Here is a 22069-nt window from a genome sequence, read left to right on the forward strand (position 1 = left end):
ACATATTCTTGTCAGTATTTCCAAATTGCATCCTTCAGCATAATAACTTTCATATAATGGAATATAGTCTTCTTTAGCTGATGGCAATAAGGAATTGACACTAAAGAAAACAAAGTCTATGAGTCAACTAGCACCCAGATAGGCTGGCCATCAGTGATGATTTCAGTTAAGTTTCCTGACATCTTGGTGACTGTTGTCCATGGAGGATTCTAATCTATGGTACCTTCTTTTCTATTGATGGTCACCTTACATTGTTTTCCTGAATTTAATAACTAGGTGACCAGCTGGTACCTTTGTTCGATGATAAGGGAAAGACTACATCAAGTTGTGGGAGTGATCTCATCCAGGGTAAGCTATGGGCTTTATCCCACAGGTTGACCATAATCACTTGTAGTCAACAGGAATGAATAGAACTTCTGTGATAGTTGGCATCTAGTGGCATAGTAATTGTTCAAAACTTTCCTTCTTTCTCAGAAATAATGTACCAGTGGAAACGCACTGGCTTATTGTCCTTTGAACTTTAAAACTGTGCTTTTGTACACAGCATTATATTTGGCAGAGGAACTGGTTACACATGCATGGATTGGGTGCTGGGTTGTCATTTGATGCCTGTGGCATAATTCTGAGTTGGTCAGGTCCATTTTACCTTGTGCATTCATTTGGTGGTGTAGGTTGGTGCCAAAAACTGATATATATATTCTTCAACATTCTCCATTACCTCCTGGCATATCGTATTTTCATTTGTGGCTAATGTTTCTTGCTTACTCAGGATATATCAAAAGAAGCAGCCCAATATTTGCTGATAGTGATTTAAGGAAAAAAGAAAAAGAAGGAAGATGAGAATTTAACTTTCTGTCAACAGTGTGGTTATCAAAAATGGTATTTGAGGGACAATCAGTAAATCTAATGATTATCTCTTAACTAGAAGTCTGTAAATGTATGTGTATACAAATTAGCTTATTTGAAATTGGTCTAAACTTGTAAATACTTTGATGTGTCCTATATCCTTGTAAAAAGAGATCTATGGATGAATAAAGCTGCTGCTACTGCTGCTGCTGCTGCTGCTACTACTACTACTACTACTACTACTACTACTACTACTACTCTGCGAACAATTTCCAGATGTTATTGTATATGTTGTAAAATAGTTGCATAGATATGTATCTTTTAAAATTATTAAGTATGGCAAAAACAAATCCTAGATGCACAACTCATTCAAGCAATGGGCATTTTAACACACATTCCAAAAGTGGGGTTGCTTTTTCATATACTGTATTTAAAACTAGTCGTAGTATACATAATATGTGTACAGACTGCAAGAAAACTATCATTACAATGAGTAATGATTTTGGGACATTCCATTGTTCAATGTGTTCGATTCTAAACAGCTGCTTTCATGATGCAGTAGTTATACAAGGTACACTGGTGCCTGAGGTTTTCCTCCTTGATTCTATTAAAGCAATATGATTATATCCACAGGCAGAGCACACTACCAAAGGTGGTGCATACTGAGACCACAAAAGGCGCAGACCCCACACACTGTGACTGCGAGACTTGCCGACATGAAGCCGTAAGTAGATCACGTGTTCTTCAACATGACACAGGGAATAACCCTGAAATTATTCCAAGTATCTTTAGTCCATACTGACAAACTTTCTGTATATTACTATTATACTGCTGCATAGTCACTTAGTTGGTTATCTTCCGAATTTTATTTCTGCTCTTACACACAATAATTATGAAGAATATGGACAAACTGTGGGAAAAGATCCATGACAGTATAAGCCTTGGAAGAGGTTGGTAATCAAGCAGCATTTATATAACAAATGTACTGTCAAGATCACACTTCATCTATCCACTTCAATTGTAATCTGTGCATTCAGCAGACGAATCAAATCTGTCTTACAATTGTGAAAAAAGGAATTAACATTTTTTAAACTGTCTACAGCTAAGGAGTCAAACTTCTTCATGAAGTATCAGAAACAGTGAAACAATATTTACCATAATAAAGAAGTAACCAATGCAGAAATAATCATCAAATTGTGTACTAAATATGTACTATAAGAAAGAAATGATCAACGCAGAATGTACCATAAAATTATATACTGAACTGCAACATATACAAGAGCAAATAGACTGTCAACATCACTGCAAAAATAAGGCCAAGCAATCAACCCACCCCTAACTGGTGCTCAAAATATACAAAAAGCACACACTACTTTTTAAAAGTGTTAATAGGCATAAATTGGTGTAAAATGATAAATTTCAGTGAACTTATAGTCTTACATGACACTTTCATATTTCAATTAACAACTCAGAGCACATCTATAAGGAAGAATTTACTAATATATAGTGTCCACTGTAACAATGGAATTTTCATTTGTCTACAGTTGCTTTCCTCTGTAGAACCATCATCAAAGTGTTTGAACTTCATATATACAATTTTTTTCCTGTTGTAATGACTTCTTCTCTATTAATGTTGGACTGTTTGTCTGACTGTTCTGTGCAAGCAAGCCTTGGATGTTATCTATTTCAGTGTTATCTTGGTATGAAAATCTTTTACTATGTTATCAATTTGGCTCCTTTCCTTCCTTCAAAATGATTCCTGATGTGATCTGCAGAATGAAGTCTCAACTTTCAATTGCTAATCTAGCTGGGTTTTTATGGTCATTTATGTATGATCTTCAGTAAAAAAAATTTTAAATATGAAAAAAACAGGTTAGTTGTACTGAGCTTGAGAGTTTGTTCTAATATGTTTCACCTTTAAAATTGTTCACTGGTCATTTTAACCTCAGTTGATAATGTTTGTGTGAACACTACATATCAGTAAATTCATCCGTATGGAAGTGCTTTAATTGTTAATTCAAGTATGGAAGTGCAGTTGTAACAGCATATGTTTAGTGAAAGGCGCATTTGTACATTTTGCATCATTTTGTACAATGAGAATGTATGAAACACAGTGAAGTGGTCTTTTAGATGTTCAGGTTTGTTGTTGTTGTTGTTGTTGTTGTTGTGGTGGTGGTGGTTTTCAGTCCAGAGACTGGTATGATGCAACTCTCCATGCTTCTCTATCCTGTGCAAGTTACTTCATCTCTGAGTAACTACTGCAATCCACAGCCTTCTGCAACAGTTTAGTATGATCATGCCTTGGTCTCCCTCTATGATTTTTACCCTCTGCTCTTCCCTCCACTACTAAAGTAATGATCCTTTTTTGTCTCCCACCTGGAAGGTGGCACATAGGTCTGCTACTGTAACTGAAGGATCGGCCGAATGTAGGAAGCTAGGAGAAGCAGGTGAGGTAGAACTCTTGGTACTGCAAATAAAAGTGGTTTTACTATATCACAACACAATAAGTTGAATACATAAATAGTAACTTAACTTTGGCTTAGATGAGCACATAGGTGTGAAGCTGTACATCAATCAAATCTAACATCAGCTAGAAGTTACAAAGGCAAAATCTGCAGTGGCTCGCCCACTAGGAAATAGAAACAATATTGCTTGGTCATCTACTCAGAATCAATTGGGCTGAATCTGGAGCATCACTCATAGAGCTGCACAGCACCAGCTAGAAGGCGCTGTTGTTGGTGTCTGTGTCGTAGTACCAACCTAAGAACTTGTACCTATGCCGTGGCATCGTAGCTATCGATACCACACCCCTCCCTCCTGAAGCAGCGTACCGTCATTGAGTAGGGCTTCCGACGGCAGGTGGAGGGACCCATGGGCGGTGCAACTGAGGGGGCAGACAGCAGAACTGCAGTGGTGTGCTGCCCACCCACAACCCTGAATTGCTCGTGAGGGGGCGAGGAAAACGCCCTGTGAAAAACCTGCCCAGGCTGTGCGCCACCACTGGGGATACTCTGATGAGGAGGCGGAGCAATGAGTTCCATGTGAGACAGCGGCAGCCAGAAAACAACCAGCGGCAGAAAACCAAGGACAGCACAAACAGATATGGTTCCGGTGTTGCCTGACAGTGCCAGAGGGACCAGAAATGACAAATAAGGCGAGGCCAAGCTGGCGAAGAATGCGCCCCTGCTCCCAGCACTGCCTGCCAGAGAAAACACAATAGAACACCCAATCATGCAGCGCCAAGCCAGAATGAGGTGAAGCAGTGGGAGCGCATGGCAGTGGGTGCAATAGCTGCAGGAGTGACCAATTGGCGTGGCCATGCAGCAATTTCACTGGGGAACAGGTGCTGCACGGCTGGGAGCGATATGAAGCAAGGAAAGTCCAGAGTGCACACTCATGAGAGTTCATGTTGCTCAACTTGCATATCTACGATTTAAATGTACACACAAAGCGCTCAGCCTCACCATTCGACTGGGGATGGAATGGGGCTCAGGTCACATGAAAAATGCCATTACCAGCACAGAATGCTTCAAACTCGGAGGACAAAAATTGTCGGAGACAAGAACTTCAGGAAGGCCCTCAATGCAAAAAATAGATGTCAAAGCCCAAATAGTACTGGCAGATGTAGTAGAAGACATAGGTACAACAAAAGGAAAGTTGCTGTATGCATCAATAACTATCAACCAGCAGGTGTCCCAGAAAGAACCCGCAAAATCAAGATGAACGTGCTGTCAACGCACAGTAGGAGTCGGCCACGCAAAGAAGCGCTGGTGGGGAGCAGAGTGATGCTCCATGCAAGAGCAACAATTAGCATGCAAATACTCAATTTGTTTATCAATGCTGACCCAAGTGAAGTGATAACGTGCTAATTGCTTAGTCTGCACTATACCGCAATGACCAGCATGCAGCAATTGGAGGGTTTCCGACTGCAACGAACGAGGTACAACCACACAAGACTGATCATTCTCAGTTCGTAACAAGATAACACTGTGATGTACAGACAAGTTGTGACGTTGCGCAAAATAATGTCGAACAAGTGGATCATGAATCTGCATAGCAGATGGAGGCCATTGAGTACAAATATACTGCAAAAGAATCTGCAAAGAAGCATCAGCGGCTGTCATGGAAGAAATGCAATGAAAATCGACAAGAAAACCATTAGCTAATTCCTTATCTTGTGAATCATTAAACATGCATGACAATTTGGAAGAATCAATTACTGTGTCAGGACCAATAGGTACATGAGACCAAGCATCAGCATTGCCATGCTGGGCCATAGGCCGAAACAAAATTTCGTAATTGTAGTTAGACAAAAACAAAGACCAACGTTGCAACTTTTCTGCAGTATGGGCCGGAACTGGCTTTGACAGGTGAAACAACGATGTCAAAAGCTTATGGTCGGTGACCAAAGAGAACTTGCATATACAATAGCTAAGGCTTCTTTCTTGATTTGAGAATAATTTTGCTGGGCAGAACCGAGCAACTTATATGCAAAAGTGATTGGGTGATTGACAGAATTAATGCGGTGCGAGAGAATCACTCTGATGCCGTGAGAAGACGCATCGACAGCCAAAACAACTGGTTTGGAGGAATCAAAAAGCAATCACTCAACAAAGCAGATCTGAGCTTGTGGGAAGCAGCGTCACATTCTGAAGAGCAAACAAAAGGAACATTCTTACGCCAAAGGCGATGCAAAGGTGCTGAAATCTGCTCTGCATTTGGTATAAACTGAATACAATATGTAATTTTGCCCAACACAGACTGAAGTTCTTTCAAGTTCCTGGGTGCTGACAAGTCTCTAATTGCACTGAGATGTGACAGCAAGGGGTGGATACCCTGTCCGTTAATCATATATCCTAAATAATGAATCTCACTTCAAAAAAATTTGCAATTGTCTCTGTTACACTTTAGTCCTCCATGCAAAAGTACAGTAAATAAGGCATCCAAATTCTGCAAATGTTCATCAGGGGTGCAACCTGATACAACTATATCATCCAGATAATTGGAACAACCAGGGACAGAGGCACACAACTGCTGCAAATAAGACTGAAAATTAGCAGGAGCCGAAGCACAACTGAACGGAAGGTGGCGAAACTTGAACAATCCAAAGTGGGTGTTGATCACAAAATAGTGCTGTGACTGTTCGTTGAGTGGAATCTGAAAGTATGTGTCCCACAAGTCAATTGTGGGAATGAATCTTCCCACACAAAGCTTATCAAAAATGTCTTCAGGACGCAGTAAGGGAAACGTAGCTACCACTGTCTGGGGATTTATTGTAGACTTAAAGTCTGCACAAATACAGAGAGAACCATTTGGTATCTTCACACACAGCAGAAACAGGTCCAATGTCAACACTGTCTTGCAAATGCGTAAGTTCAGCAGCTACAGCGTCGCGAAGTGCATGTGGTACTGGGCGTGAGCAGCGGAAAACAGGCATGGCATTGTCTTTAAGTACAACAAGGGCTGCATAGTCTGTGGCACAACCTAGGCCATCAGAAAAAGAGTTCAGCAAAATCATGTCCAGTAAATGCAGTCAGTGTGGAATGTGGATGATGAAGTGGGGGCGAACCAAGTAAGTCATATGTTGATATGTTCAGTAAAAAAAACTGAACACACCAGTGTCCAGCTGCATGAGAAACAGAACGTCCACAAATGTTCAGAGTCACAAAAAGTTTCCTCGCATCACTCGGAATTCAAGAGGAAGTGTCTGGTAAAACTTGTTTATCCACACGATGAGCTGTAGAGGCACATGGAGTAGAAGGCTTTGCATAAATGCCATTAATGTCCATAGGCTGATGGGAATCATGATCGCGGTGGTTTCTGTTGCGGTGACGCCCACGCAAGTCACACAAACAGGAGACTAGTTGTGAATTAGAGTTTCTCTTACTGCAGACAGCTTGTACAAGTCCTTTCTTATTACAAAAATAACACTGCACTTGATCGGATGGGCAACTGACCCGTAGGCGAGTATGAAAGCAGTTCGGACAAGATTTCAGTTTCTTAGTGGGTGCCTGGTTTGAAACTTGTTTAGTTGTGCATGAGCGGCACAGCAAGGCGTGCTGTTCTGGGGCTGGGTGGGAGGGCACCTGTTGTGCCGCGCTAACAGTACACACACCTGGTGTCACATCGAATGCGGGAATAGCCATGTCTAATGTATCTTGTCTGTCGAGCAAGTCCACTACTTCCTACAAAGATGGGTTTTTAAATTTGAGGATTTTCTCGTGGATGCGGTGATCCGCCACATTCTGTGCAGTAGCATCTCTAATCATTATATCAGCATATGAGTGTCCACATGAGCAATTTAAGTCACAATCAGATGTTAGTCCCTGAAGGTCCGATAACCATGATTTATTGAACTGGGTAGGGCTACGCCAGAGACAAAGGAATTTGTAGCATGCAGCTACCACATTTACACTGTCATGGAAGTGGGAGTTCGAAGCATCAATCACTCCATCGTAAGTTTTAGTTTCTGGGCGGGTGGTGGGAAACAATTTTACGGGCACACGTTATAACACAACACCCACCTTGACAATGAAATAAGCAACCCACTCTGTTCCTGGTATGTTGTATGCTGTGAAGTGTGCCTCGAGCTGGGCGAAGTATTCTGGCCAGTGTTCAACATTCGGGTTGAAGGCACAAAATTGTGGCACTGGAGGCATTGTTGGTGGTGGTACAGGTGGAGGTGCCATAGTAGCTGCAGTTTGTAGTGTGACTAGTCCATTTATGGCAGCAAGCAGCTGCATCATTTGCTGAACCTGAAAACATACAAGATCAGACAGTGAAGCCTGTTCCTGTGACGAAGCCATGGTTTACACAAATGAAAGTCTTCTAGCAAAAGGTGGGAGCACTCAGATACAGTCACACTGGGCAAGCACAAAAAGAAAGCAGTACCAAACACGAAAGACTCAACGCCAGTTTTTATATCCCACTTGGAAGGTGGCACGTGGGTCTGCTCCTGTAACTAAAGGGTAGGCCAAATGTAGGAAGCTAGGAGGAGCAGGTGAGGCAGAACTCTTGGTACTGCAATTAAAAGTGGTTTTGCTATATCACAACACTATATTGTGAATACATAAATTGTAACTTAACTTTGGTTGAGATGAGCATGTAGGTGCGAAGTTGTACATCAATCAAATGTAACATCAACTAGAAGTTACAAAGGCAGAATCTGTAGTGCCTTGTCCAGTAGGAAATAGAAACAGTGTTGCTTGGTCGTCTACTCAGAATCAAATGGGCTGAATCTGGAGCTGCACTTGTAGAGCTGCACAGTGCCAGCTAGAGGGTGCTGTTGTCGTCGTCTGTGTCGTAGAAGAACTTGTACCTACGCTATGGCATCGTAGCTATCAATACCACTCCCTTGATGCATCATAATGTATCCTATGAACCGATCCCTTCTTCTAGTCAAGTAGTGCCACAAATTCTTCTTCACCCCAATTCTATGTGATATCTCCTTATTAGTTACGTGATCTGCCCATCTAATCCTCATCGTTCTTCTGTAGCACCACATTTCGAAAGCTTCTATTCTCTTCTTTTCTAAACTATTTTATTGTCCATGTTTCACTTCCATACATGGCTACACCCCATTCAAATACTTTCAGAAAAGACTTCCTGACACTTAAATCTATACTCAATGTTCATAAATTTCTCTTATTCAGAAACGCTTTCCTTGCCATTGCCAGCCTACATTTTATGTCCTCTCTACTTTGACCATCATCAGTTATTTTGCTCCCCAAATACCAGAATTCATCTATTTCTTTAAGTGTCTAATTTCCTAATCTAATTCCTTGAGCATCACTTGATTTGATGTGACTACATCCCATTATCCTCGTTTTGCTTTTGTTGATGTTCATCTTATATTCTCTTTTCAAGACATTCTCCATTCTGTTCAGCTGCTCTTCCAGATCCTGTGCTCTCTCACACAGAATTACAACGTCATTGGCAAATCTCAAAGTTTTTATTTCTTCTCGATGGATTTTAAGTTCTACTCCAAATTTTTCTTTTGTTTCCTTGACTGTTTGCTCAATATACAGATTGAATAACATCTGAGGTAGGCTACAACCCTGTCTCACTCCCTTTCCAACCATAGCTTCCCTTTCATGCCTGTTGGCTCTTGTAACTGTCATATGGTTTCTGTACAAATTGTAAATAGCCTTTTGCTCATTTTATTTTACCCCTGCCACCTTCAGAATTTGAAAGAGAATATTTCAGTCAACATTTTCAAAAACTTACTCTAAGTCTACAAATGCTAGAAGCATAGGTTTGCCTTTCCTTAATCTATCTTCTAAGGTAAGTCATAGGCTCAGGTGTCCCAACATTTTTATGGAATCCAAACTAATCTTCCTGAGGTCAGCTTCTACCAGTTTTTCCATTCATCTGTACAGAATTCGTGTTGGTATTTTGCAGCCGTGACTTATTAAATTGATAGTTCAGTAATTTCTGCATCTGTCAATGCCTGCTTTCTTTGGAATTGGAATAATTAAATTCTTCTTGAAATATGAGGGTATTTCACCTGCCTCAAACATCTTTCTCACCAGATAGAAGAGTTTTGTCAGGGTTGGCTCTCCTAAGGCTATCAGTAGTTCTAATGGAATGTTGTCTACTCCTGGGGCCTTGATTCGACTAGGTCTTTCCATGCTCTGTCAAACTCTTCATGCAGTATCATATCTCCCATTTCATCTTTATGTACGTACTCTGGCCATATTAACTGTGTGTATTTGGGTGTTGTGAACAGTGAAAGTAAAGAACTGAAACTCAACTGTGCATCTGTCAGCTACATCACTTACAGTAGTCAGTATTGAACTTCCACCCCCCCCCCCCCCCCCCCCCGCCCACCAGTTTTCAGCCAGCATCACAACTTAGTACGTCAACACAGAGGACTATCAACGAAGAAATAAAGCAGGTGAACGTCACATATGGTGCCCCCGGTGAGGATTATTGTAGTTGGGCACAATAAACTAGGACTCGCGAACTTTGAACAGTGTACTCAAGAGTGGTTTATAGCACATTGATTTTAATAAAGGAGATGCAACAGCCACTCAGTGTTTGGGTTTCATGGTCACAGTAAGACAGCAGCCAATCAGTGAGCGGTTTCTATGGAAGCAGCCATTGAGTACAGGAGCAGCCAATCAGCATAGCCCGGATAAACAAGACGCTTCACTGAGAAACTTACAACTTGCAGTAGTTGCGCAGATGATGAATCAAGATGAGAACCACAGTAGCAGGAAGTCAGTGAATAAGAATAAGGTAATTTCATAGCAAAAGCTGTTTTACATTATTTATATTAAGTGATACATAATGAGTGGCCTTAATGAACAAGACAGTGTGGTGGGAGGCAATAGACAACAGGGGACTGGTTCTGTAGACGATAGTGTTTATAAGTCAGACATGAATGTAACTTTGAATGATGGGGACAAAACTCCTATTGTAAATTAGATGATAAAAGCATCATCTACATTGTATGGTGCTGTGAGTGAATTGGACAAAAAACAGTACTGAAGCAGGTGAAATCACTAACGTTAAGGAGGAGGAATCTAGTAGCAAAAGCCAGCAAGGGCAACAGTTTATGGCAGATGGAAAATTGGAAGCGATGTTAAGGCAAATTATGAGTAATATTTGTAATAAAGAAGACATTAGTAGCATGAAAAAAGACATTAGCACGCTGAAAAAGAAAACTGATAGCATTAGAACTGACATGGTTAGCTTAAAGGATGAACTGGAGAAAGAAATTAGAAGATTAAGGTAGTCAGCTCTAGTCTTTCAGAATTAAATAAGAAGGTTGGGGTGGTAGTTAAAGGTTGTGATGAGAAGTTGAAGAAAGTAGAGCAGAATAGTAATGAGAAATTAACATTAATAAGTAGTAAATGTGTAGAAGAGAGAAAGCAACTTTGTGATGACTATAGTAGGAGAGTGGCGGCTTCTGAAAAACAGTGTAAAGATAAATTCAAAGCAACCAGGAAATTTTGAACTGAAAATAGGGTTAAACTTAAGAGCAATAAGATTAAAAATGATTTTAAAATGGAGGTAGAAACAAAGTGTGCAGTAGTGGTAGAGGAAAAGCTGGTAAAAGTAAATAAAAATGTAGATTCAAAATTGGCTGAAACAGAGAAAAAGATGAAAGAGGTACAAAATCTAAAGTATAGAGTATGTAGTGTCCCAAACAGCCCTTCATTTGATAGTTGTCAGAAATTTTTAATAATTTTGAACCATATGGGGAAGTGCATACACTGGATTTCATTAGGGAATTTAATGATTTGTCTGAAACATGGAATTGTAGTGCCTCAAGAATTTCGGGGTAAATTCTAGAGACACTCAATTTTCCACCACTCAAACATGCATTATATTAAAGATGAGTATGTGAAAGTGAAACTGTGTCTACTGAATCACGATTATGTGTGTGCAAGACTGGTGTGGGCAGGTATCCACAGTGCACGCTTCGGAAGTTACACACCCAGTACAAGGAGCAAGCGTGCCATACTCCGCGATGGTGTGACATCAGTCGTTATTAGGAATGGTTGAAGTGTGTAAAAGAAAAGAAAAGACACTAACTATTACTCACTTACTTTCATGGGTAGCCGCTGTTGTACTTGCAGAAGTCAAGACGCATGTTCACGATTTTGGGAGAGAAGGAATGGTTGTTAAACCAGCTTTCTCATAAATGCTATTGAATGGGTCTCTGGAAGTTATATGTTTAAGTCAATGTAAAGAAACTTATTGTAATTTGAGTCAACTACATCGCTAATTGACAAGTATGTCAATAGTAAAGTTTGTATATGTGATCATCTGATTACAGAAAATAAGAAGATATTTTTGTTTGCCACACATGTCACAAAAAACCACCAGAATGTGGTGAGCGAAGTGATCAGGGCTCAAAAAATGGGAAGTTTTTGGAGAAAATTGAGATGGTAAAAAGTTTAGAGTTGCCATAGCAACCCTTAATAACAAGACAAAGAAATTGGTCCACAGAATTCGATTAAGAAGACTTGGGTGTGGGAAGGAAGCAATCCTCACACACACAGTAACCAGCCAACGCTGACGCAGTAACCAGCCGAAGCCGATGCAGTTATCAGCCACCAATGTCGACACAGTAACCAGCCGATGCAGTAACCAGCCACCAACATCGACATAGTAACCAGTTGCTGATGCTGATGCAGTAACCTGCCACCATTGCTGACTGCAACTGCTGCCATTTGAGTTGCTGACTCGCATCCACTCGCCCACGTCGATGCCGCGACCAACATTTGACGCTGCTAGCGACTGTGCTTTTCACTGGTGCCGATTCTACAAAACTCCATGCTGGGTGAGCTAAATACAATAACTATTTGACTGTAAAGTAGTGTGATCATTATTCTAAGAGGTGAATTTCTTAAATGATCACAAGGTCAAAAAAGATTAAAACTATGGAGCAGGAACAACAGAAACTGCAGAACCACCCATGGCTATAACAGTGATTTGTCTGAAGAAATAAATTTAATCAAGGCCCAGAGCATATAATTAAATGGTAGATTAGATGCAGATTTAGCTTCTTTAAGACAGGAACTCAGTGTTACATTAAGAAAGGAATTGGATGAAACCTTAAATGATAAAGGTCTTAAGTTAGATTCAATAAAAACACTACTGAACATCAGATTAGATGCTCAGAGTGAGGTTTTAAGTAGCCAAAGGGAAATCTTAAAACATCAAGCAACAAATATAAGTCTGCTGAAGATTGAATTTGACACTCTGAATATAAAGTCAAGAATCTGAAGGTAGATTTAAAGAGTGAACTATCCAGTTCATATCAATGAACTATTTACTGAATTTAACCAGACAGGAGGAGCAATTACAGAATATGACATGTGTAGGTTTGTTCCATGTCAAAATAGATGCTCAAAGCAAAGAATCTAGTAATCGATGTGAAGGCATAGTTACTTTGGAAACTGAATTTGATGCCAAATGTAATAATAAAGAACCCGATCTTAATGAAAAATTAGAATCTTGTGAAAATGTATGTAATTTTAAATTTAATTCTGTATGACAGGAAATTAATTCTTTGGAAGAGAACACAAATCAGCCTAAGGAATTAATATTGATTTATCAATCAAAAATTCCAATTGTTAGTATACGAGCTGTCAGTTTGCAAGTAAATAATGTAATGCAAAGTTTTAAAGAAAAATTAGCCAACATTGACTAGATAAAGGAAAGCAGTCTGGCAGAATCTTTTGAGATAATTATACATTGAGAAAGTTCTGAGAGTATAATCTCTGGAAACATTGTAACTGTTACTTTTTACAAACCTAATGATGCTAACAAGGTTATGGAGGAAGAATTCAAACTTTTCCACAACAGATTAGAACACATAATAACTTTACTTAATGTAAAATGGTAATTGTTTTGTTGTGGAGAGTCTTTCACACAAAATTTAATGAGAAGTACTGGTATGCACTTGCTCAAATGAGGTTAATATGAGATCCATGGGATCCGGGCGGAGTCACATCTATTCCCCAGGGACATTAACATTCTGTGTTGAGTGACGACTGTCTGTTTCCGAGTTGTTTTTCATCTTACTTCCACATTAGCTTTCCTACACTGAATTCCCTTCAAATCTTCAACTATTTTGTAATCTGTTCATAACCTCTTAAACTATCCTATCATGTTACTATTTAAGTGACTGAATATGACTACAAGATGGTGACTAATTTAAGAGAATCACAAATAAACAGAGATCTCTAAACATAAAATGGAACGAACAGAATAATATTCTGGTAGAAATTATAATATGATGGTGTTATATAAACAGAGTGACTTTAAGATGGAAGGAACAAAATAGAGTATTATATTTAAGAATAATGTAATATGAACTGACTGATTAATTAAATATTTGATTATAGTGTATAATTTTCTATTTTTATAGAATATTTTATACTTTTTGTGAGATATGATGTGAATGGGGAGGGGGCGCGCGCACGCGCGCGCACACACTCACACACACACACACACACACACACACACACACACACACACACACAAAAACCATTTTCCGTAGGAGTTGCTAAGATCTTTCTTCAAGGACAGTGAAGGTGAGAATCTCTGTTCTGCAGGAGACGTATAACATCATACCTCCCCCTGCTTCTCACTCAAGTAGTGGCGAATTAGGGATCCTGGGGAAGGCAGCTGGGAAGGATTTCCTGTCTTTGGGGCTATCTCCTTTCACTTCTTCGATCTTAGCAACCATTTCTATTTTTTCATTTCTTACTTCTCATCTGAGTACCAGTCTATCTTTCCCTCTGTCCATATGAATAAACTTCTATCACTGAAGTCCTTCTCAATTTCCAAGGTTTTCAATAACCTTCTACTTATTTTACATAAGCTGGCGAAAGAATCAGGCTGCATACACATATGCATACACACAATGAAACACAAAGACGCAAACAGAAAATATAATGTGAGAACCGTCATGTAATGAGGGGGAATGTTGTGCACATAATGATGGGTATGCACACATGGTTATTTGAGGTGATGGTGCTAGGGTATGGACTATGAAGCCTACTCAGGAAGGAGGAGGAGGGCGCACCCAGCATTTATTGAATGGAAAAAATGGCAGATAGGCAGACCAAAGAGAGGCTGACCTATACTGTGTGGACAAGGGCGCCATGAAGGGGATCAACCTGTACCATAGATTAGGAAGTTAAAAGGGGCATACCTACCAAAACAGGAGGAGAAAGGGTACGCCTAGGATCAACCCATATAAGCTATAGGTACTGTTCCTAAAGCGAAGGACAGTATCATGACAGAAGCCACACAATTTGATAGAGGTTATTCTGGTAAGTTTGAATTCTCTATTCCACTAACCTTGTCAGGTTTGCAAATGTCCAAGAAGGGAATACTCTTATTCTACCCAGAGTTCCTCCAGATTACACTACGTAATGATGAAGTACATACTGAGAAAAGGTAGAATGGGGAATGAGAACAAAGCAACACAATATTCATGAGTTATGTGCACCTAGTATTTATGATTGGAAAGGTCATGAATTTTAGATTTTTTAAAGAGCTAACTCCAACATTGATCAAAAGGTTCAAGTTTTATAGTTGTGGTAGATAGGAAAAAAAGGGGAGTTATATTAATTACACAATTGTTAAAAGGAATGTCATGCAAACTGATTGAAGCATAAATTAACGTTATATGTATACGATATTGATGTACATAGAGAACATGTACAGAATATCATGTGTTCGAACTAAGGGGAGGGATATGTAGTGCCTTGAGAATTTCAGGGTAAATTCTAGAGACACTCTTATTTCCACCGTCTTATTTTAAAGACGAGTGTGTGAAAGTGGAACTGTGTCTACTGTGCCATGATTATCTGTGAGCAGGACTGGAATGTACTGGGTGGTTGATCGGCACAGGCAGGTACCCACAACGCTTGCCCAGCACAAGGAGCAAGCGCACCGCACTCTGTGATGGTGCAACGTCAGTCATTATTAGGAACAGTTGAATTGTGAAAAAGAAAAGAAAAGACACTTACTTTTACTTACTTATTCACTTACTTTCATGAGGCCCGGATGGTGGACTAACAAGAACTTTGAAAGATTTATAATACTGTGTTTATGGTAAAGCTTATGTACTAGTATCTGAAGGACCAGAAATTGTTGAACTTACAAAAAAGATTCCTGTATGTGAAAACTGTTATGTGTTGTGAAAATATAGTGGGATTGAGTTCAAAGTATTTTGAGTGTACAGAGTTATTTTATGAGTACAGAAAATTCCTCCAAAACAGCATCTTATTTTCGGAGAAGAAGGAGGGCAGATCACCGCAGCCAGGTATCCTGAAAAGAATTGTGTTGATAAAGTGGAGAGAGTGAAGCACTCAGTGGAAGATTTTAGGAGGAATTTTGATGACAATAATCAATCGGGGAGAGAATTTCAGGTAAATAGGATGATCACAACTAATTATAGTAGAAAATAAGGAACAGTTGGGTGAAGGATAGCCAGAATGGACATGGAAATGGTAGGAGAAATTCAAGTAACAAAAATGGAAGAGATGATTTTAATTCTGTATCAAGCCATTTAAACTAGATACTGCTCCAGTTTTGGCTCGCACTAGAGCAGGTAGTGATGAAGAGCCACTTGTATATAAATGTGCTGTAATCACAGGTAAGAGCAATGTAAATGATAGTAGTAAGACGAGTGTAATTTCTAATTCTAGTGAGATAAGAAGTTTTGGTTTTGTACATGTGTAGGTTCTTAGCTGAAGTGCACATAAGGGATAGGATATATTGTGAGGTTATTGTTAATATTTTGTGTGTTTTAAAAAGATTTCTGCATGAATGAATCCTGTTAACTCCACTTATAATTCAAATTGCTCTTTTCTGAGTTACAAATACTTAATTTGCCATTGGTTGGTTACCCAAGAATATTAAGCCATAGGATAACAATGAATGAAAATAGCCAAAATAAGCAGCCTTAACAGCAACACTATTAGCAGTTGTTGCTATAATATGTAGAGCATAATTTTCTGAACTAAGTCTTTTTCTTAAGTCCAAAATACAGCAAGACCAATTTAATTTATTGTCAATGTGGAGGCCTAAAAATTTTGTTGAATAAACTTGATGTATATCTTGATGATTACAGCTTAGACTTATGTCATCGTCAACTTTGTGAGACCCATGGAAATGTATGAACTGTTTTTTTTTTTAAATTATTATTATTTTTTTTTTTTTAATTTAAAGTTAGGACGTTGCATCTGAACCACTTATGGAGGTCATGTAACATCATGTTGGCAGATGATGCAATATCATTTTCAGGTGTTTTTTTTCAATTACAAGAGATGTATCCTCTGCAAAAAGAGTAAATTTGATGGTAGCCTTAGATCAGTGAGGAAGGTCATTAATAAAAATAAGAAAGAGCAAAGGGCCAAGCACTGAAACTTGCGGCATGGCTACACGAACTGTTCCCCAGCCATATGAAGCTATTGAGCCATCTTCATGATTCAGTAATACCCTCTGCTCTCTGTTAGTCAGGTACGATCTGAGCCACATTCTCACTGTGTCTGTTAAACCATAATAGGCTGCTTTTGAAAGGAGGATTTCATGGCTCACACAGTCCAAGGCTTTGGTTAAGTTGCAAAAAAACCAACTAAAGCCAATTTATTGTCCAGTGCTTCTAGAACATTATTAGTAAAGGAGAATATGGCATCATCAGTTGACACGCCTGATTGGAAACCAAATTGGCACTGACTAAGAGCCTTGTGGAAATTCAGGTGTTCTACATTTCTCCTATGCATCAGGTTCTCAACAACTTTGGAGAAGCATGTTAAAAGGGATATAGGGCAGTAGTTAGAAGCATCAGTTTTTCCCCATTCTTGAACAGTGGTTTCACATTGGCATACTTCATTCTATCAGGGACAATACCTTGTCGAAGAGATTCATTAAATATATGGCAAAGTATTACACAAACAGCATTACGACAATGTTTGAGTACCTTAGTGGAGATATTAGCAAAGCTAGATGACATTTTGGTTTGCATTTTATTGATGATCCTTTTCAGTTCACTGACTGTGACTGGGATTATGAGCATTTGATTAATTTTGCACAGAGCAGATCCTTTCAGTAGGTCCATAGCCTCATTAACTGAACCCCTGCAGCTAGTTTTCTCAGAAGCTGTTAGAAAGTGCTCATTTAAGACTGTTGCAACTGCATTCATTTCTTTAATTAAATTACCGCACTGTCTTATTTCTATGCTGGATGCACTCTCCTCTTTTTTTTCTCAGCTCCCTTTTGATGACATCCCAGATGATGATTATTTTGTTGTTAGAGTTGTCTATTTCACTTTTAATATGTAAGGTTTTGGAGCACTTTATAATTCTTTTCAGGATTTTACAGTATAATCTGTAGTGTTCTTTTATTGCAGGACCTTCAGAACATGTTTGTGACATATATAACCATTTTTTTTAATGTAAATAAAATATAAAGAAACTTCCACATGGGAAAAATATATTAAAAACAAAGATTCCAAGACTTACCAAGCGGGAATGCGCCGGCAGACAGGCACATTAACAAAACACACAAACACACACACAGAATTACTAGCTTTCGCAACCGATGGTTGCTTCTTCAGGAAGGAGAGGGAAAGACGAAAGGATGTGGGTTTTAAGGGAGAGGGTAAGGAGTCATTCCAATCCCGGGAGCGGAAAGACTTCCCTTAGGGGAAAAAAAGGACAGGTGTACACTCGCACACACATACACACACATATCCATCCGCACATACACAGACACAAGCAGACATATTTAAAGGCAAAGAGTAAGGGCAGAGATGTCAGTCAAGGCGGAAGTACAGAGGTAAAGAAGTTGTTGAAAGACAGGTGAGGTATGAGCGGCGGCAACTTGAAATTAGCGGAGGTTGAGGCCTGGCGGATATCGAGAAGAGAGGATATACTGAAGGGCGAGTTCCCATCTCCGGAGTTCGGATAGGTTGGTGTTGGTGGGAAGTATCCAGATAACTCGGATGGTGTAACACTGTGCCAGGATGTGCTGGCCGTGCATCAAGGCATGTTTAGCCACAGGGTGATCCTCATTACCAACAAACACTGTCTGCCTGTGTCCATTCATGCGAATTGACAGTTTGTTGCTGGTCATTCCCACATAGAAAGCGTCACAGTGCAGGCAGGTCAGTTGGTAAATCACGTGGGTGCTTTCACACGTGGCTCTCCCTTTGATCGTGTACACCTTCCGGGTTACAGGACTGGAGTAGGTGGTGGTGGGAGGGTGCATGGGACAGGTTTTACACCGGGGGCGGTTGCAAGGGTAGGAGCCAGAGGGTAGGGAAGGTGGTTTGGGGATTTCATAGGGATGAACCAAGAGGTTACGAAGGTTAGGTGGACGGCGGAAAGACACTCTTGGTGGAGTGGGGAGGATTTCATGAAGGATGGATCTCATTTCGGGGCAGGATTTTAGGAAGTTGTATCCCTGCTGGAGAGCCACATTCAAGGTCTGATCCAGTCCCGGGAAGTATTCTGTCACAAGTGGGGCACTTTTGGGGTTCTTCTGTGAGAGGTTCTGGGTTTGAGGGGATGAGGAAGTAGCTCTGGTTATCTGCTTCTGTACCAGGTCGGGAGGGTAGTTGCGGGATGCGAAACCTGTTTTCAGGTTGTTGGTGTAATGGTCGAGGGATTCAGGATTGGAGCAGATTCGTTTGCCACGAAGGCCTAGGCTGTAGGGAAGGGACCGTTTGATATGGAATGGGTGGCAGCTGTTATAATGGAGGTACTGTTGCTTGTTGGTGGGTTTGATGTGGACGGATGTGTGCAGCTGTCCATTGGACAGATGGAGGTCAACGTCAAGGAAAGTGGCATGGGATTTGGAGTAGGACCAGGTGAATCTGATGGAACCAAAGGAGTTGTGGTTGGAGAGGAAATTCAGGAGTTGTTCTTCACTGTGAGTCCAGATCATGAAGATGTCATCAATAAATCTGTACCAAACTTTGGGTTGGCAGGCTTGGGTAACCAAGAAGGCTTCCTCTAAGCGACCCATAAATAGGTTGGCATACGAGGGGGCCATCCTGGTACCCATGGCTGTTCCCTTTAATTGTTGGTATGTCTGGCCTTCAAAAGTGAAGAAGTTGTGGGTCAGGATGAAGCTGGCTAAGGTGACGAGGAAAGAGGTTTTAGGTAGGGTGGCAGGTGATCGGCGTGAAAGGAAGTGCTCCATTGCAGTGAGGCCCTGGACGTGCGGGATATTCGTGTATAGGGAAGTGGCATCAATGGTTACAAGGATGGTTTCCGGGGGTAACAGACTGGGTATGGATTCCAGGCGTTTGAGAAAGTGGTTGGTGTCTTTGCTGAAGGATGGGAGACTGCATGTAATGGGTTGAATGTGTTGATCTACGTAGGCAGAGATACGTTCTGTGGGGGCTTGGTAACCAGCTACAATGGGGCGGCCAGGCTGTTTGGGTTTGTGAATTTTAGGAAGTAGGTAGAAGGTAGGAGTGCGAGGTGTCGGTGGGGTGAGGAGTTTGATTGAGTCAGGTGAAAGGTTTTGTAGGGGGCCTAAGGTTCTGAGGATTCCTTGAACCTCCGCCTGGACATCAGGAATGGGATTACCTTGGCAAACTTTGTATGTAGAGTTGTCTGAAAGCTGACGCAGTCCCTCAGCCACATACTCCCGACGATCAAGTACCACGGTCGTGGAACCCTTGTCAGCCGGAAGAATGATGATGGATCGGTCAGCTTTCAGATCACGGATAGCCTGGGCTTCGGCTGTGGTGATGTTGGGAGTAGGATTAAGGTTTTTCAAGAATGATTGAGAGGCAAGGCTGGAAGTGAGAAATTCCTGGAAGGTTTGGAGAGGGTGATTTTGAGGAAGAGGAGGTGGGTCCCGCTGTGATGGAGGACGGAACTGTTGCAGGCAGGGTTCAATTTGGATAGTGTCTTGGGGAGTTGGATCATTAGGAGTGGGATCAGGATTGTTTTTCTTCGTGGCAAAGTGATATTTCCAGCAGAGACTACGAGTGTAGGACAGTAAATCTTTGACAAGGGCAGTTTGGTTGAACCTGGGAGTGGGGCTGAAGGTGAGGCCTTTGGATAGGACAGAGGTTTCGGATTGGGAGAGGGGTTTGGAGGAAAGGTTAACTACTGAATTGGGGTGTTGTGGTTCCAGATTGTGTGTTTTGTTAATGTGCCTGTCTGCCGGCGCTTTCCCGCTTGGTAAGTCTTGGAATCTTTGTTTTTAATATATTTAACCATTTTTTTTGTATTACATGAAGTTTTTATCCCTTTTGTAATCCAGGGTTTGATTTTGCAATTCTGGGGGTTAATTTTAATAGTTTTCTTGTGAATTACTGCTTCAAAGAGGGACATGAATTCATCTGTGAATAGGTTGAGTTTAATATTGTCATATGATTTGGTACAGTAGCAGGATTATTACATTATTTTAGTCGTTAGTAATGGAATCATAACTGGGTGGAAAAATTATAGCGGTCTATGGTAAAAATCTATGAGATACAGTGTTTATTCTGGTTTTTAGGAAATATGATGAAAGTAAATTGGTGTCGCAGTTTAATAATTCCTTCAAAGAGGAAAGGAAAACAGAAAATGGAAAGTGTTAGCATACCTGGAGGAGAAGGTGCAGATTATCTGAAAACTATAACATCAGAAGTAATCAGCTCATGAGTGCAGCAGCAGAGGCAATATGCAGTAAAAACCATCTTCAATTCCAGGCCTTTAATATTAATTATGGTATAATAGAAGTGTCATGGTACAGCCTTTTCTAAAATTGAGGAACTACAACTTTAAACATAGTTGCCTGGAGTAATATGTGTGGAAAGAATAAGCAAGATCTGTGTTTTAAGGCTAGAATCTCAAGCAGTTTGACGCAGTACAGTGAAATAATAGTTCTTCTATGTGATAATTTTGTTAGATTAGTAATGACAGTTAAGTTTTCCTTAGTATAAGGATATGTTAGTGTGAAGTGTGTTTCAGTAGAATCAGTCTTGCTTTAGATAAGTAGAGCAGCTGTTTATTTATTAGATAATGAAACAATAATGAAATAATAAAATAATGAATAATCTTATAGTCTTAATGGTTACGGAGCCTGCCTCTGCAGTAGGGATTTTTTCGAGAATGCACTCCACTAGCTAATGAGGTAAGAAAGGTAAATAAAATAATGGTGCTAGCATACATGACCAAGTAATGAAAAAGATTACTGTATACAAACAAATGTGGTGTAACTGTATTGATGATATATTTGTGAACTAGGCAACCTTGGGCACTGTGTATATTGTGCAATTCATGACACTGCAGCTGGGAATCGGAGCTTAACAGAAAGACCAATATTTTAGTGATTTACAAGTTGCATTTTCAGATCTATAGGGTATCTGAAAACTTCTATTCGCATTCTGAGGAATTACAAGCTTATAGTGGTAAGATGAAGAAAGGAAATTTTGCTGTTTAACTGATAATGGTGGTGCCAGGGCGATGTGAAGGTTCTGACAGGTCAACAGTTTGGTGTTATTTTGTGAAGATTTAATTTTCTGGTTGAATGAGTGTAGTACTCAGAGATGAGTAGAGAAGTGGGACAATGAGTTGGTACAACTTCTATTCCCTTAATTTTGATTTGAGTGGTAATTAAGTTATCTGATGACGACCCTATTCTTTTTTCATACTGTAATGATTATTAAACCTATGCTACTGTACATCTTGAGTTTTTGCTAGAGTTAATGTACATATTTTAGACACTAAGGTGATATTTTGCAAAT

General features: G+C 40.1%; 1 protein-coding gene across 1 annotated transcript in view; it reads left to right on the top strand.

Annotated features, from left to right (window-relative positions):
- Nucleotides 1-22069, top strand: part of LOC126359728 (uncharacterized) — a 230326-nt gene that overhangs the window by 26230 nt on the left and 182027 nt on the right. Inside the window, exon 3 of the mRNA XM_050007654.1 lies at nucleotides 1480-1570. Within this exon, the coding sequence (XP_049863611.1) occupies nucleotides 1480-1570 (91 nt within the window). The remainder of the gene's footprint in view (nucleotides 1-1479; nucleotides 1571-22069) is intronic.

The sequence above is a fragment of the Schistocerca gregaria genome, chromosome 1 (genome assembly GCF_023897955.1).
Source record: "Schistocerca gregaria isolate iqSchGreg1 chromosome 1, iqSchGreg1.2, whole genome shotgun sequence".
Classification (NCBI taxonomy): Eukaryota; Metazoa; Arthropoda; class Insecta; order Orthoptera; family Acrididae; genus Schistocerca; species Schistocerca gregaria.